The sequence below is a fragment of the Heterodontus francisci genome, chromosome 5 (assembly GCF_036365525.1).
Source record: "Heterodontus francisci isolate sHetFra1 chromosome 5, sHetFra1.hap1, whole genome shotgun sequence".
Classification (NCBI taxonomy): domain Eukaryota; kingdom Metazoa; phylum Chordata; class Chondrichthyes; order Heterodontiformes; family Heterodontidae; genus Heterodontus; species Heterodontus francisci.
The window spans coordinates 28733318-28757548 of NC_090375.1; the positions used below are offsets into that span (position 1 = coordinate 28733318).

The following is a 24231-nucleotide window of genomic DNA, read 5'->3' on the forward strand; positions in this document are numbered from 1 at the left end:
CAGTCTTGGCTGCAAATTGGCATCGACGCCTTTCTGCATCTTAAAAAATGCTTAAAAGAAAGGAAAATAAACTGTAAAGGAGGTTCAGCTGAGAAAATCTTTTGTTCAGGCTGGTTATGGCTGTATCAATTAATAGAAGGAACAAATCTTGATTAAATCTCTCCTCAGGGCATTCTTCATCCGGACATTCGATCTCAAACATCACTTTATTCCTATGGCTTCTCTTTTCAGGAAATGTTATCTCAATGTCCATCTGACCTATGGTTTCCAGTGCAGAAACATGAGCTGATGCAAAACCCATTTTCTCTAAATAAATTACACTGCATGAATTTACCACACAACAAGACACGCGAGGACGAGTCCTGAAAAGATCTTGCATGCAGAGCTCCGTGCCTTGATGTAGTCACCCTGTCCTTTTACTGAACTGCATAATTTACCAGTACTTTGGCACCATCATGCAATTCATTGATTTGATATCAAAGCACTTTCATGTTTTCAAAACAGCACTTCCAGCGTGTGTCTGACACTGACAGTCACTTGGCAGCAGGTTGGGTGAGATACTGTTTGAGTATGGATCAACGTTGAATGGAAGTACCGAAGATACATTGTAACACAGCAAAAATGTCACAGACAACACTGACAATTTAGTTGCAATCAAAACAACCAAATTCAGCATGTGACTGCTACAGGGCATTTTTATTAATGTCTAGCATTCTTTGCTGTAAACCTTCCTTTTTGTCCTCCATATTGCTTCCACCTTCATATCCACCTTCAACATTCATTCCCTCCACCACCGAGGCACAGTGGCAGCAGTGTGTACCATATACAAGATGCACTGCAGCAACTCACCAAGGCTCCTTCGACAGGACCTTCCAAACCCGCGACCTCTACCACCTAGAAGGACAAGGGCAGCGGATGCTTGGGAACACCACCACCTGCAAGTTCCCCTCCAAGCCACAAACCATCCTGACTTGGAACTATATTGCCGTTCCTTCACTGTCGCTGAGTCAAACTCCTGGAACTCCCTTACTAACAGCACTGTGGGTGTACCTATCCCATATGGGCTGCAACAGTTCAAGAAGGCGGCTCACCACCACCTTCTCAAGGGCAGTTAGGGATGGGCAATCAATGCTGGCCTTGCCAGCGATGCCCACATCCCATGAACGAATAAAAAAAAATTAACAATGTGTAGTGTAACTGATAATTGCCCAGTTTGGCTGATGTCTGATGTGCTGTCCATGATCACACCATAATACTTTGCCTGATGAACCTTTTCAACAATAATCTCCAGGATGTGCTTTGTGTTTCAGGCAATCAATTCATTTTGAATATTGTTACTGATGTAATGATCACTCATTATGGGGTCACACTTACCAGCAGTTCAACTTGGCCAAGAAAAATTGCATAGGAACATAGCAACACAGGAAATAGGAGCAAGAGAAGGCTGTTCGGCCCCTCGTGCCTGTTCTGCCATTCAACTAGATCATGGCTGATTTTCTACCTCAATGCCATTTTCTTGCACTTTCCCCATATCTCTTGCTATCTTTAATATCCAGAAATCTATCAATCTCTGTCTTGAATATACTCAATGACTGAGCCTCCAACGTCCTCTGGGGTAGAGAATTCCAAAGATTCACCACCCTCCAAGTGAAGAAATTCCTTCTCATCTCAGTCCTAAATGGCCTACCACTTATGATGAGCCTCTGTCTCCTGGTTCTACAATCCCCCAGCCAGGGGAAACATCCTCCCGGAATCTACCCTGTTGAGCCTTGTAAGAATTTTGTACGCTTCAATGAGACCACCTCTAATTCTTCTAAACTCTAGACAATATAGTCCCAGTTTCCTCAAACTCTCCTCATAGACAATCCCATCATCCCAGAGATCAGTCTGATGAACCTTCGTTGCACTCCCTCTATGGCAAGTATATCCTTCTAGCTAAGGAGAGCAAAACTGTACACAATACTCCAGGTGAGGTCTCACCAAGGCGCTATACAATTGCAGGAAGACTTCTTTACGACAAATTGCCGAACAATGCAAATGAATCTTGTGAGCACAAATCTCCAGTAATTCTTTTCCATTGCTGATAACTCCATATTGACATCACTAGTCCCTGCTTTCCGTCCTGGATTCACATTACACACATGTACTGGTGAATGTTCGTGCTTAGAATAGACAAAAATGCCCTTGCAAACATTGAAACTATCCTTCAAAAATGATTTTAACGTTTTGTTTAAAAAATAATGCTTCATCTGAAGACTGATAAAACATTGGCTGTGATCAAAGAACTTTGTCTCCATTTTTCAGATGGATGTAGTAGCTCGCCATAATGCACCATGGAACGTTCTCATTGTTTTGTGGAAATTCAATACACATTGTTTTGTTTGGCCTTCTTCTGACAAGTTTGTATCTTTGCACATCAGTTAATCTTCCTGGCCATAGTGCTGGGTCATCAGAGAACATCTGAACAACCTCTGTGGGGTCTCCTTGTGATTCAGGATCTTACGATTCTATTTGTACATTTCCCACAGTTTATTCTAGCATTTCTTCAAGGTTTGCCACCTCAGGGGTCAAAGTTGATATAGAATCATAGAATAGGACAGCACAGAAGGAGGCCATTCAGGTCATTGAGTGTGCGCTGATTCTAGCCTTCTATCCATTCCTCGCCTTTTGCTCCACCAATGGCGGCAGAGTTATCAATCATCAGCCTATCTTTCTGTCAGCCGACGTTGTGAGCTCGAGACATATATATGAATGCAGTATCAACATTGCATTTATGCAAAATGCCAACGCATTCTGGGAGGAATGTGTTGAGCATAAAAAGACCCAGTGACACTGGCTGATACCAATTTTACCTCAGTTATCTGACTTTTTTAAAATTTGTACCTTGTCACATAAGATATAGTTCCAGGTTAAAAAAAAGTCTTCTCTCCCCATAGCTCCCTATGCTTCAAATGTAACCATCTGTAGAAAGAATGGGAATGGTATCAGAGTGGTTATGTTACGAGATTAATAATCCAGTGGCCTCAACTAATGCTCAAGAAACATGGGGCTGAATTTTATGAGTGCGCCGCAGTTTGCGCTGGCACACTCTAAAAACGGCGTGCATCTCGCGCGGATGCGACGTCCCTGAGCCCCTGCGATATTACACACGGGGGCTCATTTAAATAGAGGGGGCGGAACGGCCACCCCGAATGATGTAAGGGGGCAGCTGCCGTGTCCCCGGCAACGGCGTCCAGCGCCATTTTTAAAAGGTTTTAAGCCCTTAATAAACATTTAAATTTTTAAAGATGGACTGCACATAATATGTTATTAATAAATAATTAGGAGATGGAGGCCCTTCCCGAACCCCACCCCCCCCCTCCCCGGCATGGTCATTTCATTGCCCCAAAATGAACATCCATTGATTTTACAAAAACCCAAACTTTCCCCCCAACCTTCAATCTTTTGCCCTTCGACCTCTTCCAACCATCCTCACATCCAATTAAAGTTGATTTTCCAACTCCTCCCTCCACCCCTCCCCGCCCCTGAAGATTCTATTGCCCACCCCTCCCCACCAGGTTGTCGCCCAGAACTCCGTGCACGAACGGCGGCCGTAATATCGGAGTGGGACGGCCGCCACCTGTAGGTAAATTAATTTGAATGTCATTAGGGCTCATTTAATATGGAGATGAAGGGCCCGCAACCTGGTGGCGGGGTGGCCGTACCGAGGTTCCCTCCCCCCCCCCCACCAGTAATATGCGGCGGGCCCTTCTTGGCGTCGCGGGTCGAGGCGGGCCTCTCCCTGCAGCATCAAATCTCTCTGTGGCAGCTGGGGGAATTTAAATTCAATTAATTAAATAAATCTGGAATAAAAATCTAATACCAGTAATGGTGATCATGAAACTACCGGATTGTCATAAAAAATGCATTTGGTTCACTTTAGGGAGGGAAATTCTTGACCAGTCCGGCCTACATATGACTCAAGACCCACAGCAATGTGGTTGACTCTAAATTGCCCTCTGAAATGGCCTAGTACGCAAGGTTGTGTTCAACTACTGAGGAAAAAGTCCAATTAGACTATCTAACAGCACTGTGGGTGAACTTATACTACAAGAACTGCAGTGGTTCAAGAAAGTGACTCAAAACTACCTTCACCAGGGCAATTATGGGTGGGCAATAAATGCTGGCCTTGCCTACATGTTATGAACTACTTAAAAAAGACATTTTTACATATGATATTGGAATGGTACAGAATAGCATGAAGAAACTAGCAGCCAATGAGAGCTTCTTTCTTCATGGCTTTGTGCAAAGTGAGAGTATTTCCATTAATCTCTATGGTATAGTCTTTCTGTTATAAAGATTAAACTGTGTCAATGCACATGGATTTAGAAAGCTCTTAGTGAGGCATTTAAGTGATTTGAGGAACCTGAATGGCCTAAGAGGACAAATATATTTTATTCTTTGCTATATTTTTAATTTAAAAGCATTAAACATAATTTTTTTGCACAATTTTATTTTAAAGCACTCAGAGATTACTCTCAGCATAGAAAGAGTTTAATGACAATTATCGTTGCCACAGAACATTAATCTGAAAAAAAATGCCCAATTAAAATCCGATTGATCACCAATCCTTCGTCATAGTGCCTTGGTGTATTGACCAGAAATGACACAAGTGGGGTCATAACTCGTAGACTCCTCGTCCCGCAATTTCCCACTTGCTAAATTCTTCATTTCGACGAGACCATCAAGGGAAATAACATACTCCCTAGCAGCTAGTTTGAAGGGTGGTAGAGATCCGGGATGGTATGTCTGTCCATTTATTTGGTTGGTGAAGAACTTGCAGTTTGAGTACTTGAATTAGGGGAGAAAATAAATTTTAAAAACTGGGTGGAATGGAATTTAATTGAATAGAACAAAGCGTATTAATCCACTTTGCAAAGTGCTCACAAAAAGTGTTACCAGACACTGGAGATCCCATTTTACAGAACTCCCAGACACTGGAGATTTGAAGTTAAAATACTGCCAACTGTGACATGGCACCAAACATCTCATAGTTCCCTGGTTCGAAATGAAACATTGTAAGTGGTTTTAGAAAAGGAGGTATTTTCTACTCTGCAATCAGGTGTACCGCATGGACACTGCCAGCAGTCATTCTGTATAAGATTTAAACAAAGAATATCCCCATAGCAACCTAGTATTTTCATCTGCAGCAGTACAAATATATGTGGCACAAATGCTCTGTGGTTACTGGAGAGCACAGGGTTTGCTACTTCTGCGTGCAGCCTTTCATTCTATGAGTCATACTGACCAAAGCAATGAATGAAAACCTCAGATTCTCTCAATGCACAATGATGGCTTCTTTGAGCTAACTAGTTCCTCCCACATCAGAGAGGATTCTTGAATTTGCTTGTTACATGTATCATCTGTTTGGTAAGTCCCTGTCAATGAAAAATATACAGGCAGTTTGCTTTGCCATTATCTTCTAAGTTGGATGCAGTTCTGGAGCCATGAATCATACTTCAGAAAATATCTGGCTGTCCCATTCCTAATCCCTGTCCAATGACTCCATGGAAAATCTGGACATCAGGTGAGGACAGAATTAGACATGGGCCCCTCCTTCAAACTAGTCAGAGTATACTGAAGCTCACACAGAGTACCAGAGAATAATGCCCATGGAACTATGCCCGAAAATAAATCAACCTGTTCATTAACTTGTTTGTTTTAAAATAACGGTTGCACTAAAAGCAATCCCATTTGCTCCCTGTCTGTGCTGAAAAGTGAGTTTTTATGGAAGTCAGAGATAGGGTTGGCCTGGCTCTGACAACCTCCATGTTTGAATAGCCTTCCAACATCCCTACCTAGGTTCACATATGAATAATGGGCACCCGAGATTCAGGAGAGATGGGGCAGGGGGGGTGGGGGTGGAATGAGAAGGCAGTACAGACTAGAGGTACCTCCTCAGACTAGGCTGGATACTGGAGGTGAAAAGATGATTGTCTGGCAGATGGCAATTATTGTCTGTTCCTTGTCAAAGAATGCAGGAGCAATATTCCAAGAGTTTCCCAAATATGGCAAGTCTGCATGTATTTTGGCCACTTGGGCTCTATAGGGGATTAAGAGTTGTTTAGGGAAAAAGAAGTCTTCAACGTGGAAGAGGAAACTGTGGCTCTTCGGAGGTAGTTTTGTATAGATGTGGATGTTCCACGAGTTAATAAGATCAAGAATATCAATAGGTGAGGAAAGATAAGGTAGGGGCATCAAGGTAAAAAGTGGCAGCTGTAAGTTATACTTGTGAGAGACGTAAAGAAAGTATGGGCCCGATTTTAATTCTGTACAAGTGGATGGGTTTGAATGAGCTAAAATCTCACCCCATGGGCTCTGAAATTATTCCGCAAAGTACTCGCGGACCAAAACTAATACATTTATTCAAAATTTCTCTCTGCTGTCTTAGTGGAAGGATTATCTCATTTTAAACAGGTCAGCCTTTGCTAATTATAGAGAGGGATTTTAGATGAACATATTGGTATTCATTCGTTAGCATCGGGGTCTAGGTATTGAAAGAAACTAGATTTTAGGGCAACTGTACCATTTTAATGTAATTGCTCAATTCAAATTACTGAATAATTTTTGTTCCCCCATTTGAGGGCAAATAAGGAGATCAAAGTGTGATGAACTGTGAGAGAATTGGACATTGTGCAAGATGAAGGAAGTTGATGAATGTTTTGTGGGCCAGGTTGTATTATGAACAGAGATCATGGATTGGAGGAAATAGAGCAGAAGAGAGGGCGAAACGGACAGGAAACCCTGAGTTAATCAAAGGATGGGAGAGGGTGAACCATCTGGCATCATAAATTCTCATGTGAATCTATTGACATTCTCTGGCACACAAGTTTGAAGTCCTGCCATTAATGAGCCTGGTCTTTAGCAAAATGACTTATGTATATGGAATGCTAACTCACTCCCAGATCCAGTTTTGAGACAGGCCCTGTGATAAAATGCTTCTTATAAAAATAAATGCACAAGAAAAAGTCTTTACTCTGAATTAAAGATAAGAAAAACGACTCTTCAAAGTCTGAGATTCTTGCTGTTTCCCACAGTCTATCTCCCTGGAAGGAGGGGGGGGAGGGGGTGACTCACAGCAGCTGGTTTTGGTATACCATCTACTCCTGTTAATTCAAAAGCTTAATTTGAATTACTGGACAATTTGAAGTTGAATTGCACTTTGAAGGGCTATGTCTACTCTTTTAATGCAATTGCTTCATTCAGATTGCTGGGTAATTCAAATTTTAGGGTCAAAAATCATCTTTGAATTAACAAGAGTAAACTGGGGATTTTTTTTTTGCTTAGTTTTTTGCTTTTTGTCACCCTGTGACAATGAATGAATTAGGCCATTCTTGTTGGACCCATTTGTATACAATGGAATTGATACAGTTTCTTCAAATGAGTTGTGGGGCAAATATTTCATATCTACATAAACTGGAAAATCAATAAAGATTTTTTGGTCTGACTGCTTTTCAACTAATGATCCAGAGATAGTCAAATAAATAAATAAATAAATCTATTTTGTAAGAAGAAAAGAAAATTTGTCAAGTTGGGTACTGCAGTGTAAATTTGAGAGTAATACAAAGAACTGGATTTACTTAATGGAAAACGAGAATTAGATGTACAAAGCATTTTATTGTATGTATCCTTGGTTTATCATGCAGATTTATTAACTTACTTTAGAAATCACCAACCTGAGTTTTTAACTTGAAGCATATTTTGCTCTGTAGATTTTTAAGTCTGCTTACGTTCATAAAACATTAATAAAATACACATTGACCAATACATAATGTTAAGTCTTAACACTATCCAATTCCATAATTAGAATTTCCAATTTTCTTATCATTTCAGAATCACGATCATTCCTGCATAGCCTGTCGGATAATATACCGATCAGATGAGCATCATCCTCCCATTCTACCTCCAAAGGCAGACCTGACTGTGGGGCTCCATGGCCAATGGGCAAGCCAGCGGTGTGAGGTGCGGCCTGAGGTTCTATTCCTCACCCGGCACTTCATATTCCATGATAACAACAACACTTGGGAAGGACATTACTACCATTTCTCAGACCCTGTGTGCAAGCATCCAACTTTCACCATTTATGCCAAGGGCCGTTACAGCCGAGGAATCCCTTCAACTAAAGTAATGGGAGGAACAGAGTTTGTGTTTAAAGGTAATATGAAATTGATCAATTAATATTTTTGATTTGAACCCCATGGAGGTTACAGGAATCATTGCCCCATTAGGAGCGATATCATCATCTGAGCCCCTATACACAACCCACCCACAGCATTAATACTCATACATGCAACCATTGACTGCTCAGCTCTTTGTTAATTTAGCTATGAAGAGGTTAAACAATGTCATTGTGTAAAAACAAAAGTGGGTTGAGGTAAAACTGATACTGACCGCCAGTATAATTTTTGGTTTTAGGCAAAGAAACGAAAATCCGGTGAATTACAGTGCTCTTAAACAAGTCCTATAAGGACGAGATAGATCACTGGTGCGCGAATTATTTTTCATTGCTCTCTAGCTTCTCTCTCAGTGTGATCTCAATTAAAATGACAAAATGTCAGGTCTCCTGACAATAAAGGACCCTCTGAGATATTGTGGTAAATTTTCACCTTCACTATTTTGCCGGTAATTTGGCGAAGCGGGTTGCCCATTCATTATTGAAATCAATTGATTAGAAGTTTGGGTGGGTTCTGTAGCAGGTGGATAATTCACTTTGCTGGATTACCATCCAGACAGTGAAGAGGTGTATAAACAAACATATCTCTAGCTAACTGATTGCCACGTTAACATAGATTAACATTATTCCAAGTCTCCAATGGCAACTTCAGCTCTTAGACCTGAATCAGCGGCTTGGTTCCAGTGAAGTCACATTAACAAGGAGAAGCTACTGGATAACAATCAGAAGCAGGTGTCCTATTCATAGTTCCTTAAGAATATCCTTGCAACGTGCACATGGTATTTGCTGCTGGTAGGGTTGCCAACTTCTTTGCATGTATTTCTGAAGGTTTCATCATACGTCATGCTGCCTTCAAGTGCCCCGCCCCGAAGCTCCCGCCATTGGTCACCCAACACATCCATCCTCATGGTACATTGCCTTCCAGGACAAATTTGAAACCCTTTTTGGATGATTCTTTCTCAACTTCAATATTTTTATAACTAATAAACAAAAGTGTTTAAAGAAAATGTAAAAAAAACATTTTAAATAACCCTATGATTTTTCTCCTGGGCTGCTGGTAGAAGTGCCCTGGAGATTAATCATCAATTTCTGGAGACACCAGGACTGTCGTGAAGGGTTGGGAATGCTAGCTGCTGGCAAGTGTGACTCCCTGTCAGCAGTGCAGACTCATAAATTACCCTTTGTGAGTTATTCTTTCACCTCAAGCGAGGAGACTGCAGAAAACCATGGGCTTCTGTAATGGGAAAAGTGGTGCACCTGTCACAAACAACTAGTGTGAGCACCTAGCACATGTTCATGTTAATATTAAAGCCACCATATCACTCTGTGTCCAAGAGTGCTGAGATGAATATTGCACAATTCCACAACATTGCAAATATTGCATTATGAATGATTTTGCACATGAAATCAGCATCGATAGGACTGCCAAAAATGTACTACCCTTGATGGCATTCAACCTACTTTAGCAATGGAATGACTGAATGCTACTTTATCACACAATATAGGCATTCAAATACTGGAAGCAAAAGCATTAGATGTATCCATATCTTGTGATGTGTCCAAATGACTCTTTTCAGATTGGCTCCTACAGTTGTTCAAATCACTTTATCTTCATTGTTTTTCTGTTACTTAAAGAGCAAAACAATCTCACAAATACAATGATTATGTGCCTGAGTGTATAAGCCATCCATAATATGGTGGACACTACTTTTTTTTCTCTCTATGGCAGTGTTAAATTTTATGTTCCAAATGCTCACCTATTGTTTAGGCATGTTAAATTATTTTATCCCCCTAGTTTTGAAAATTTACTCATCTGTTCTTTGAGGTAGCAAGTACGAATCTTGGAGCAGGTGAGAAGCTGTGTGCAAAGGAGAGCACAGAACACCCCACTAAATAAAGCAGAATGGTTGCCATCACATGCATGAGATGACACAGGCCCGCCTGAGTTCATCCCACTTCCCACATTTTTACCTGAGCTCATCAGAACAAAAATCACTGGAGGAGCACACACTACATTAGCCAAGTTTTGAAGATTTTGGTTTTTAAATGTTAGAAGGTATGCTGTCTTGTCCTGTCAGTTGTATGTTAGCTGTAACACTGTATGTGCACAGAAGACATGCATTCCTGAGCATGTTAAAATAATGGGAGAAAAAAATGAACTCCCATTTAAAGCATTCTCGATGCACTGAGTAACTTCCCTCCATTGTTGGAATAGAGAGAATTTCACTCTGCATCGAAATCACACTATATATGGCCTGGAATTCTGAGGCTGATACTGGTGATTAAAATGGGAAGATTTCCATTTCCCATTGTTAAAATCCCTCACTTCGATGAGCAAAAAATGCACCCAAGGAAACATCAACATTGATACTCACAAACATCCCCAGCATTTATAAAACTAGCTGAAATTGCTTCACTAAGAGCAGTTGCCGCCCAATGCAGTGTGAGCAATAGTTAATACAGAGGATATAGTTTAATATTGATTGTTTGGCATGATCTTTTCAAATCTTGTTTTAGTGAACCACATGAAGGTGACACCAATGGATGCTGCTACTGCATCACTCTTGAATGTCTTCAATGGCAATGCATGTGGGGCTGAGGGATCATGGCATTTGGGAGTGGAGCAGGATGTCACTCACACCAATGGCTGTGTGGCTTTGGGCATACGCCTCCCTCACACCGAGTACGAGCTCTTTAAGATGGAACAGGATGCTAAAGGTCGATACCTGCTGTTCAATGGACAAAGACCTAGCGACGGATCCAGTCCAGACAGGCCAGAGAAGAGGGCAACATCTTACCAGGCTCCTTTAGTCCAGTGTGCTGCAACTGCAGTAGGATTGGATGAGTCAATGGAAGAGAGCAAACAAGATAAATCAATCAACAATGGATCAGAGAGAAATTACCACTGTGGCGGTGCTTTTGTATTACTGTTTATTTGTGTGGTGCCTTGTATGGTCAAGCATGTCTTCAGCTAAGCACAACCTCGTCTTCCTATGGCTTCCATGATGGAAAACTGAGTACTAGGATTTCTTTCTCCATTGAGACAGTTTATTTTACCTGACGCACTTCAATGCCTAAATACTGTTCTTCCATTTGAAGGCGTCGGTACGATTTTTCCACTTTGAACTCCCTCCAGTCAACGTCAGACATGGAACAAGTAGCATCTACTGCACAACAGTAACAGCACTTTATTATGATGGAAGATTTTATCCGGCACGCACTGTAAAAATGTACATAGTTAGCCAAGTATATTCAAGCTAATGTCGTCTGTGACATTCTCCTCCCAATGTCTATGTACTTCAGGTAACTCCAAAGGGTATTTTTAATTGGTAAATTGAACTGGTCTTTGTATATTTCAGTCAAGAATTTCAATGTGCAAGATCTAGAGTTGTAAAGATGAATTATTGCTAACAAGTAGAAAGAAGCTACTGTCTTCCATAATAAGTAACACCAGTAAAAAGTAATGAAGGTATTTTTGGAAATACTGCTTCACATTTTATTTTTTCTTACATGGATACAAGTAATTATTTGTATCATTTCTATAAAAATTAACAACATTTCTGCTGTGGGTTTTGTGTGGCACTTGTTTATCAGTTACTTTGTTAAAAATCTAGGTGTAGGTTCTACATTATTTATATGCCAAACCACCAGATACATTTTTACTGATCTGTTCTTAACTTTTGGCACCATTAATTTTTGTATGTGCTTAATGTGATTTCTAAAATCATATTTTTGAAAAGTGCATTTGGGCAATTATGTAACTAAATCATTATAATGTTGTTTAAATATTTCCTGATTTATATGCGTTGTTTGTTTGTTGCTCCCTCTTAATAATTTCTAGAGAAATCACAAAGGCTTCCAATCAAATCAAGGTACTTGATAATTTTCTTAAATTACAAATGATATTCTGTAATTGTGCCTATGTGCCAGTGAGCACATTATTCAAATCATATCCTAATATTTAATTTAGTGTAAGGCTATTACAAATCATTTGAACACCTGGTGATGAGAACATAAGACATAGGAGCAGGTGTAGGCCATTTGGCCCTTCGAGACTGCTTCGCCATTCATTAAGATCATGACTGATTTTCTACCTCACTACACCTTCCTACAATATTCCCATATCCCTTAATTCCCTTAGTATTCAAAACTCTACCGATCTCTGTCTTGAATATACTCAATGACTGAACATCCACAGCTCTCTGGGATAGACAGTTGTAAAGATTCAAAACCCTTTGAGCAAAGGGTGTCTCCTCATCTCGATCGTAAATGGCCAATCTCTTATTCTGAGACTGTGATCCCTAGTTCTAGACTCCACAGCCAGGGGAAACCTCCTCCCAACATTTACCTTGCCAAGCTCCTTAAGAATTTTGAGATTCTAATGGGATCACCTCTCATAAACAATTTGAAAATAGCAACCTAATTTTTTTCAAGAAAATTGCATCAGAAAAAAGTTGATGTCATGGAAAGTTAGCAATTACATTCTACACTGCCTTAATGATTTCAGCATTATCGCAACAAAATACCAAATAATGGAATAAAAACAGAAAAGGCTGGAAATACTCAGTGGGTCAGGCAGCATCTGTGGAGAAAGAAACAGAGTTAACGCTTCAGGTCTGTGACCTGTCATCAGAATTGGGAAAAGTTAGAACTGTAATAGGCTTTGAGCAAGTGAAAGGGGTGAGAGTGGGAAGAACAACAAAGAGAAAGTATGTAATGGGATGGAGGGTAGGAGAGATTAAATGTCAAAAGGTTTCATGGTACAAGGCCAAAGGCAGTGGTAATGGGACAAGTAAAAAAGCAAAAGATTTGTCTAGAGGAGGTGTGAATGGTAAAATGCTGAGTAGCTGCCATCTGAAAACAAAGTAAAGGAAATAAGAGAGAAGCAAGAAAAAACTAAACCAGCAAAGAAAAATGAAACAAAATGGAGGCAGAGTTTATTATCTAAAATTACTGAACCCATTGTTGAGTCCAGAAGGCTGTAAAGTGCCCAGTCCAAAGATGAGGTGCTGCTCCTCAGGCTTGTGTTGAGTTTCATTGGAACAGGCAGCAGGAAAAGGGCAGAAAGGTAAGTGCCATTAAAATGACAGGCAACTGGTAGCTCGGGGTTACGCTTGAAGACTGAACAGAGGTGTTCTGCAAAGCAGTCACCCAGTCTGCGTTTGGTCCCCCAATGTAGAGGAGACCACATCGTTAGCAGTGAATACAGTATAGTAAATTGAAAGTACAAATAAATTGCTGTTTCACCTGGAAGGAGTGTTTGGGGCCCTGGACAGTGAAAAAGGACAAATGTTGCATCTCCTGCACTTGCATGGAAAGGTGCTGTAGGAAAGGGACGGGGCATTGGGGATGACTGAGGAATGGACCAGAGTATTGAGGATGGACAGTCCTTTTGGCATGTTAAAATGAGAGGGGAGGGGAAGATGTGTTTGGTGCATGGTAGCGTCACGATGGAGGTGATGAAAATGGTGGAGGATGATCCATTGAATACAGAAGCTGGTGGGGTGGAAGATGAGGACAAGGGGAACCCTATCATGGTTCTGGAGGGAGGGGAAGAGGTGGGAGCAGAAATAGAATGGATATGGTCGAGGGCCTCGTTATCCACAGTGTGAGAATCCTCGGTTGAGTAAAAAGGAAAACACATTAGAAGCGCTAGTACGAAAGGTTCAATTGTTGTAACAGATGCAACGGAGATGGAGAAATTGGGAGAATGGAATAGAGTCCATACAGGATGTGGATGTGAGGAAGTGTAGTCAAGGTAGCTGTGGGAATCAGAGGAATTATAGTGAATATGGGTTAATTGTCTTCATTTCAGGGGATAGGTTGAGAAGTGAAGGAAGGGAAGGGAAGAGTCAGAGATAGACCATGTGAAGGTAGAGAAGAATGGAAATTGGAAGCAAAGTCGATGAAATATTTCAGGTCAGGTCGGGAGTAGAAAATGGTACCGATACAATCATCAATGTACTGGAAAAAGAGGTGAGGGAGGGGGCCTGAGCAGGACCGGAACAAAGAACGTTCTTCATACCCCACAAAAAGGCAGGCATGGTTAGGACCCTCGTGGGTATCCATAGCAACACCCTATGTTTAGAGGAAGTGAGTGGAGCTGAAGGAGATGTACTTGTTATCAGCTATCTAAGTCTTTAGAAGAAGTACTAGCTGATGTAGATTTGCAGATTCCTATCTTAAGTTACACTGAATAAAGTTGAACTTGCAAGATTAAATCACAGCTCACTTTCATATCTAAACTAGGAGCTAAGGGAAAACAATTGTGTTGTTGACATGCTGTGACAAAATACAAAACTCAGTTATTACCGTCCGTTGTGTTGTGTGGCACTATCACCGTGCTAAATGGGATAGATTTCGAACAGATCTAGCAATGCAAAACTGGGCATCCATGAGGCACTGTGGGCCATCAGCAGCAGCAGAATTGTACTCAACCACAATCTGTAACCTCATGGCCAGGCATATTCCCCCACTCTACCATTACCATTAAGCCAGGAGACCAACCCTGGGTCAATGAAGAGTGCAGGAGGGCATGCCAGGAGCAGCACCAGGCATACCTCAAAATGAGGTGTCAACCTGGTGAAGCTACAACACAGGACTATCTACGTGCCAAACTGCATAAGCAGCATGCGATAGACAGAGCTAAACGATCCCATAACAAACGGATCAGATCGAAGCTCTGCAGTCCTGCCACATCCAGCCGTGAATGGTGGCGGACAATTCAACAACTAACTGGAGGAAGTGGCTCCACAAATATCCCCATCCTCAATGATGGGGGAGCCCAGCACATCAGCGCGAAAGATAAGGCTGAAGCATTTGCAACAATCTTCAGCCAGAAGTGCCGAGTTGATGATCCATCTTAGCCTCCTCCTGAAGTCCCCAGCATCACAGATGCCAGACTTCAGCCAATTCGATTCACTCCGTGTGATATCAAGAAACGACTGAAGGCACTAGATACTGTAAAAGCTATGGACCCTGACAATATTCCGGCAATAGTACTGAAGACCTGTGCTCCAGAACTTGCCGCACCCCCAGCCAAGCTGTTCCAATACAGCTACAACACTGGCATCTACCCGGCAATGTGGAAAATTGCCCAGGTATGTCCTGTACATAAAAAGCAGGACAAGTCCAACCCGGCCAATTACCGCCCCATCAGCCTACTCAAAATCATCAGTAAAGTGATGGAAGGTGTCATCAACAGTGCCATTAAGTGGCAGTTGCTTAGCAATAACCTGCTCAGTGACGCTCAGTTTGGGTTCTGCCAGGGCCACTCAGCTCCTGACCTCATTACAGCCTTGGTTCAAACGTGGACAAAAGAGCTGAACTCAAGAGGTGAGGTGAGAGTGACTGCCCTAGACATCAAGGCAGCATTTGACCGAGTATGGCATCAAGGAGCCCTAGCAATACTGAGGTCAATGGGAATCAGGGGGAACACCCTCCGCTGGCTGGAGTCATACCTAGCACAAAGGAAGATGGTTGTGGTTGTTGGAGGTAAATCATCTGAGCTCCAGGACATCACTGCAGGAGTTCCTCAGGGTAGTGTCCCAGGCCCAACCATCTTCAGCTGCTTCATCAATGATCTTTCTTCAATCATAAGGTCAGAAGTGGGGATGTTCGCTGATGATTGCACATTGTTCAGCGCCATTCATGACTCCTCAGATATTGAAGCAGTCCGTGTAGAAATGCAGCAAGACCTGGACAATATCCAAGCTTGGGCTGATAAGTGGCAAGTAACATTCGCGCCACACAAGTGCCAGGACATGACCATCTCCAACAAGAGAGAATCTAACCATCTCCCCCTGACATTCAACAGCATTACCATCGCTGAATCCCCCACTAGCAACATTCTAGGGGCTACCATTGACCAGAAACTGAACTGGAGTAGCCATATAAATACCATGGCTACAAGAGCAGGTCAGAGGCTAGGAATCCTGAGGCGAGTAACTCACCTCCTGACTCCCCAAAGCCTGTCCACCATCTACAAGGCACAAGTCAGGAGTGTGATGGAATACTCTCCATTTGCCTGGATGGATGCAGCTCCAACAACACTCAAGAAGCTCAACACCATCCAGGACAAAGCAGCCCGCTTGATTGGCACCTCATCTACAAACATTCATTCCCTCCACCACCGATGCACAGTGGCAGCAGTGTGTACCATCTACAAGATGCACTGCAGCAATGCACCAAGGCTCCTCAGACAGCACCTTCCAAACCTGCGACCTCTACCAACTAGAAGGACAAGGGCAGCAAATACATGGGAACATCACCACCTGCAAGTTCCCCTCCAAGTCGCACACCATCCTGACTTGGAAATATATCACCGTTCCTTCACTGTTGCTGGGTCAAAATCCTGGAACTCTCTTCCTAACAGCACTGTGGGTGTACCTACCCCAAATGGACTGCAGCGGTTCAAGAAGGCAGTTCACCACCACCTTCTCAAGGGCAATTAGGGATGGGCAATAAATGCTGTCCCGGCCAGCGTCGCCCACATGAATGAACAAAAAAAAAGTTATTATAATTCAATTCAACTTTTTTTTAATAAAGGAGCTGAACAAAATCTGCTTACAATGGGAAACATATTATTAGAATAAACCAAAGCGCCAATGATGAAATGGCCTATGTCGATTATGTTATTGACACTGTTAGGACTGAGGAATGTTACCTAGGATACAGACGTCAGAGCTAAGCAATGTTAGCTTCATATATCGGAATTTTATGCTCAATTACTTTCGTGAGTCAGAGAGAAATTGTCACTGTTTTACTTCTTGGAAGTATTATTTGGAAGTATCACATCCACCGATGGATTGAAGTAAATTCGGGGCAGTGGGAATATATAAATACTTATATAAGGCATTTATATATATATATATATATACAAAACATTTACAAACACACACAGTAGATTGACTAACATTGACTAACTAGTCTGTGGCATTGCACAAGACGGGAAGGTAATTTTGACTTTGTGAAGTAATGTAAAATGGGGGATAACGAATTGGCAGCTTCAAGTTCTCCTGACTTTTGTTTCAGTTGGCTAGAATGCAAATAAAAATTGGGAGAGATGTAGAACAGCTGCCAATTCACTGTCACCCATTTTACACTATTGCACAAATTCAAAACCACCACTGTCATGACTAAGTGCAGTCTTCAGATGAAGCAGCATTAGAGGACAGGGGGTAGCTGGCCTAGGATATGCAAACCTATCTCAGTCCCCAATTTTATATCTGTACATTCTGTCTTTTTCTAATTTCCACGATCAAGAACTATGTTGATGTCTATAATAGAAATGGATGTAAATTTGTCATGTTGTAATTACACCCCCCCCCTACTGCTGGCCAGAGGGGAGGGGGAAGTGCAATAAGAAAGAACGAACTTGGATTTACATAGTGCCTTTCGTGACCTCAGAACATCCCAAAGTGCTTTAGAGCCAATTAAGTACTTTTGAAGTGTAGTCACTGTTGTAATAAAGATATAGCAACAACCAATTTGCACACAGCAAGCTCCCACAAACAGCAATGTGATAATGGTTAGATGGACTGTTTGTGGTGGCCGAGTGATAAATATTGGCCAGGACACCAGGGAGAACTCTCCCGTTCTTCTTTGAAATAGTGCCATGAGACCATTTGCATCTACCTGATAGGGAAGACCTATGACTCCAGGAGGCTTTGGTTTAATGTCTCATCCAAAAAGCAGCACTTCTGACAGTGCAACACTCCCTCAGTACTGCAGTGAAGTGCTCAAATATATGGGGAGTGCCTGCCATCTACTAAGCCAAGACTGACACCCTAAACACAGCCTGAGAAGCTTCACTTTAATGGTTTCCATTATAAATGTGGACACAGAAATTTAAAATGGAAAAATGTAATAGTAAATATGCATAGACCTAATATTGTTATTATTTTATTAATCAATCACCCGTAGCATGGTACACTGGGGTCAAGACTAACTTTAGTCTTCGGATGCTGTGGGCTTAAGAGGCCAGAGGGTATTTGGACCAGACATAATTCAGTCCCTATTTTAAAGTCATACATTTTGTACTTACCATTGTAAATTCCTTATATGCACATTTAAAATGGAAAAATGCCTATGCAAACATATCACACTATAATTACACCCGTCTGGCAGTTTAATTGGATCATTTAACTACATTTTAAAGTTATTCATTAGTAGTTTGAGGGGACTAAGGAAAAGTATTGAGCTAAGGCAGTTTTCCAATGTAAGAAATGGGGGAAAAAAATGAACAGGATTTCAATCCAGGCTGGTGGTGTACACTTGTGAGTTTTCCGATTGATGGGAGGATGGCTGGGAAAAACTCCGAGACAAAGCGCACTGAGGTACAAAACCAGACAGAAATTTTGAACACTCATATCTATTAAATAGTCATGAAGCCCCACCAATTGCTTCCAATAAGAATAACATTTCTGACAAAATGGAGAAGAAGCTGGCGAAGGTGCCAGCCAGTTCGTACAACTTTTAACAAGTCTGATCTCTCTCCCTGTCACCTTGGATTCTAGTTTGGACTCAGGTTCCACATGAAAGTAATAACTCTGAGCTGGACCCTCAGTCAGAGCCAACCTGCCTTCTTCTTAGGCAGCCCCTCGGGAACGAGGATGACTTTCTTCCACACCAGGGTTGTGGGGCCTTAGATGACTGAATAGTCTAATTCTGGATCTGCACACTTTGCCACAGATGGGGCAGGTGGTGTGTGGGAGGCGAGTGAATGGGATGCTCAAATTTCCAAACACTCCTTCCGCTGTTTGCACTTGGTCGCTGCCTAGACAGGTCGACGTTCTTCGAACTGGCTGGCACCATCGCGGATGCTTCTTCTCCATTTTGGGCAGTCTCGGGCAAGAGATTCCCACGAATCACATTTTTTCAGGGAGGCTTTAAGGACATCCTTGTAGCGTTTCCTCTGCCCTCCAGGTAGCCTCTTGCTGTGACGGAGTTCGGAGTAGAAAGCTTGTTTTGGGAGTCTTATGTCAGGCATGCAGCCGATGTGGCCCAACCAGCGTAACTGACTAACCATGACCAGTGTCTCGATACTGGGAATGTTGGCCTGAGAGAGGACAATGATATTGGAGCACCTGTCCTGCTACTGAATTTGCAGGATCTTGCGGAGGCACCGCTGCTGTTATCTCTCCAGGGCTTTGAGATGTCTGCTATACAGTGTTCGTGTTTCTGATGCATACAGGAGGGCAGGTAACACTGCGGCCCTGTAGACCATGAACTGGGTGCCAGGTTTGAGGTCTTTGTCGTCAAACACTCTTTTCCTCAGATGACCGAAGGCTGCATTGACACACTGGAGGCGATGCTGAGTTTCATCCTGGATGTCTGCCTTGCTGAGAGGAGGCTCCCAAGGTATGAGAAGTGATCCACATTGTCCAGTGGTTCACTGTGGATCTTAATAGTCGGGGGTGGGGGTGGGGGGCAGTGTTGTGCTGTGGGAGTAGGCTGGTAGAGGACCTTTGTCTTAAAGGTGTTTAGCTTAAGGCCCATTCTTTCATACACCTCCGTGAATGCATCGAGGGTTTGAAGCTCAGCCTCTGAGAGTGCACATAAGCAAGCATCGTCAGCATACTGCAGCTTGATGACGCTTGCACTTCACACATCAAAACTGGCAGATGTATGCTGATCCATAGGAACATAGGAGCAGGCGTAGGCCATTCAACCCATTGATCCTACTCTCCCATTCAATTAGGTCACAGCTAATCACCTACCTCAACCTGCTCTATCCCCATATCCTTTGACGTCATTAGTATCCAGATATCCAACTATTTCTGAGTTGAACATGCTCAATGATTGAGCATCCACAGCCCTCTGGAGTAGAAAATTCCAAAGATTCACCACCCTCTGAGTGAAGAAATTCCTCCTTATATCAGTCTTAAACAGCCTACCCCTTATTCTGACACTGTATCCCCTGGTTCTAGACTCACCAGCCAGAGGAAACATCCTTCCTGAATCTACCCTGTCACGCCCTGCAAGAATTTTGTAAATTTCAATGAGATCAGCTCTCATTCTTCGAAACTATAGAGAATACAGGCCCAGTTTCTGCAATCTCTCCGCATTGGACAATCCCACCATCCCAGGGATTAGTCTGGCGAACCTTCATTGCACTCCCTCTGTGCCAAGTACATCCTCCCTTAGATGAGGAGACCAAAACTGTACACAGGTGTGGTTTCACCAAGGCTCTATACAACTGCAGCAAGACTTCTTTACTCCTGTGCTCAAAACCCCTTCCGATGAAGGCCAACATTCAATTTTCCCTCTTAATCTCTTGCTGCACCTTCATGTTAGCTTTTAGTGACTCATGAACAAGGACACCCAGGTCCCTTTGGACATCAACACTTCTCAACCTCTCACCATTTAAGAAATATTCTGCCTTTCTGCTTTTACTACCAAAGTGGATAACTTCACACTTATTCACATTTTATTCCATCTGCCATGTTCTTGCCCATTCACTTAGTCTGTCCAAATCCCCTTGAAGGCTCCTTGCATCCTCCTCACAACTTACATTCCCTCCTAGTTTTGTGTCAGCAGCAAATTTGGAAATATTACATTTGGTCCCACATCCAAATCATTTATATAGATTGTGAACAGCTGTGGTCCCAGCACTGATCCTTGTGGTATTCCATCAGTAACAGCCTGCCATCCTGAGAATGTCCCGTTTATTCCTTTCTTTTATTTGTTTCTGCGATTTGCACCAAATAGCTAGGCCAGTATTTATTGCATGTCTCTAATTGTCCTTGAGAAGGTGGTGGTGACCTGCTTTCTTGAACAGCTGAAGTTCTTAGAATGTAGGTACACCCACAGTGCTGTTAGGGAGGGAGTTCCAGGATTTTGCAACAGTGAAGGAACGGCAATATAGTTCCAAGTCAGGATGGTGTGTGGCTTGGAGGGAATCTTGCAGGTGCTGGTGTTCCCATGTAACTGCTGCCCTTGTCCTTCTAGGTGGTAGAGGTCACTGGTTTGGAAGGTGCTGTTGAAGTAGCCTTGGTGTGTTGCTACAGTGCATCTTGTAGATGGTACACACTGTTGCCACTGTGCGTCGGTGGTGGAGGGAGTGAATGTTTGTGGATGGGGTGCCAATCAAGCAGGCTGCTTTGTCCTGGATGGTGTCAAGCCTCTTGAGTGCTGTTGGAGCTGCACCCACCCAGGCAAGTGGAGAGTATTCCATCACACTCCTGACTTGTGCCTTGTAGATGGTGGACAGGCATTGGGAAGACAGGAGTTGAGTTACTCACCTCAGAATTCCTAATCTTTGACCTGCTCTTGTAGCCATAGCATTTATGTAGCTGGTCCAGTTCAGTTTCTGGTCAATGGTAACCCCCAGGATGTTGATAGTGGGGGAGTACTGAAGACCTGTGCTCCAGAACTGGCGTGCCCCGAGCCAAGCTGTTCCAGTACAGCTACAACACTGGTATCAACCCGGCAATGTGGAAAATTGCCCAGGTGTGTCCTGTACACAAAAAGCAGGACAAGTCCAACCCGACCAATTATCACCCCATCAGTCCACTCTCAATCGACAGTGCTATCAAGCAGCATTTGCTTAGCAATAACCTGCACAGTGACGCTCAGTTTGGGTTCCACCATGGCCGCTCAGCTCCTGACCTCATTATAGCCTTGGTTCAAACATGGACAAAAGAGCTGAACTCAAGAGGTCAGGTGATAGACATTAAGGCAGCATTAGACCAAGTATGGCATCAAGGAGTCCTAACAAAACTGGAGTCAATGGGAATCAGGGGGAAACTCTCCACTGGTTGGAGTCATACCTAGCGCAAAGGAAGATGGTTGTGGTTGTTGGAGGTCAATCATCACAGCTCCAGGACATCACTGCAGGAATTCCTCAGGGTAGTGTCCTAGGCCCAACCATCTTCAGCTGCTTCATCAATAACCTTCCCTCCACCATAAGGTCAGAAGTGGGGATGTTCACTGATGATTGCACAATGTTCAGCACCATTTGCGACTCCTCAGATACTGAAGCAGTCCATGTAGAAATGCAGCAAGACCTGGACAATATCCAGACTTGGGCTGATATTTGCACCTCACAAGTGCCAGGCAATGACCATCTCCAACAAGAGAGAATCTAACCATCTCCCCTTGACATTCAATGGCATTACCATTGCTGAATCCCCCACTATCAACATTCTAGGGGCTACCATTGACCAGAAACTGAACTGAAGTAGACCATATAAATACTGTGGCTATGAGAGCAGGTCAGAGGCTAGGAATCCTGTGGCGAGTAACTCACCTCCTGACTCCCCAAAGCCTGTCCACCATCTACAAGGCACAAGTCTCCATTTGCCTGGAAGGTGCAGCTCCAACAACACTCAAGAAGCTCGACACCATCCAGCCCGCTTGATTGACAGCTGATTCACAAACATTCACTTCCTCCACCACCGATGCACAGTGGCAGCAGTGTGTACTATCTACAAGGTGCACTGCAGCAATTCACCAAGGCTCCTTAGACAGCACCTTCCAAACCCGTGACCTCCACCACCTAGAAGGACAAGGGCAGCAGATGCTTGGGAACACCAATACCTGCAAGTTCCCCTCCAAGCCACACACCATCCTGACTTGGAACTATATCACCGTTCCTTCACTGTCGCTGGGTCAAAATCCTGGAACTCGCTTCCTAACAGCACTTTGGGGGTACCTACCCCACATGGACTGCAGCGGTTCAAGAAGGCAGTTCACCACCACCTTCTCAAGGGCAATTAGAAACAGACAATAAATGCTGGCCTAGCCAGAGATGCCCACATCCCAGGAACAATTTTTTTTTAAAATCACGATGGTAATGCCATTGAACATCAAGTGTAGATGTTTAGATTCTCTCTTGTTTGAGATGGGCATTGCCTGGCACTTGTGTGGTGCGAATGTTACTTGTCACTTATCAGCCCAAGCTTGAATGTTGTCCAGGGTTTTGCTGTATCTGGATTTGGGCTACTCTCTGTTTTCTGTCTGTTAAGCAATTCTCAATCCATACCAGTATATTACCCCCCGTCCCAAGTGCTCTAATTTTGTTTACTAACCTCCTGTGTGGGACCTTACCAGAAGCCTTCTGAAAATCCACATCCACTGGTTCTCCTTTTCTGTACTACAGGAAACATCCTCAAAAAACTCCAACAAGTTTGCCAAACATGATTTCCCTTTCATAAATTCATGTTGACTCTGCCCAATCATATCCTTATTTTCCAAGTGTCTCTTCCCAACCAGGAGAGAGTCGGGAGCAACGGCGGATCTGGGAGGAACCTACCGGGGAGAGAATAAATCCAGACCCAGGCTCAGGGCCTTCCACTTACCCGGACAGAGTCGGGAGCAGCGGTGGACCTGTGAGGAACTTACAGGGGACAGAAAAAATCCAGACCCAGGCTCGGGGCCTTCCACTTGCCTGGAGAGAGTTGGGAGCAGCAGCGGCGGACCTGCGAGGAACCAAGTACCTCTCCGCACCAAAGTTTGAAGAAATTTTTTTTAAAATCAAACCGTGACATTACAGGAAAGCAGTGAGTTGATTGGTTGGTGAGTATTTGCTGCTTAGAAATGCAGTCTAAACAACAGCGAGTTTAAAAATGTTAAAAATATTAAGTACAAATCGCAAGTAAAAGGTTGATAGCTGGTGAGTCTTATCTTTTATTTGAAAATAAGGTTTGTTTTTGAATAAGGTTTGTTACTATTGGTGAGGTTATTACTACTATTGTTAGCATTTTTGTATTAGCAGGGTATATTAATAGTGGTAAGATAGATTAGTATTGGTAAAGTTTAGTATTAGCAGTAGTAAGGTTATTATTACTATTGATAGGGTTATAGTATTAGTAGCCTCAGGGTTTATGAATAGCAGGGTTTAGTTGTAGTACCATGGTTTGTTATCCAACAGATAGAGGAATGGTAGGGCTGATCCAACCTCAGGAGTCCACATCCTGTGCTATGTGGCAACTCCAGGAAGCTTCTTGGGTCTGGATAACCATATGTGCAGGAAGTATCGTCAGTTGCAGCAGCTTGAGCTCTGGGTTTCGGAACTT

The 24231-nt window shown here is 42.9% G+C and overlaps 1 protein-coding gene across 1 annotated transcript in view; it reads left to right on the forward strand.

Moving 5' to 3' along the window:
• The window catches only part of LOC137369525 (protein APCDD1-like), a 30276-nt gene extending 18363 nt beyond the window's left edge, over positions 1-11913 (forward strand). The window contains exons 4-5 of the mRNA XM_068030795.1: positions 7873-8194; positions 10730-11913. Of these exons, the coding sequence (XP_067886896.1) occupies positions 7873-8194; positions 10730-11187 (780 nt within the window). The 3' untranslated portion in view covers positions 11188-11913. The remainder of the gene's footprint in view (positions 1-7872; positions 8195-10729) is intronic.
• Positions 11914-24231: the final 12318 nt, after the last annotated feature.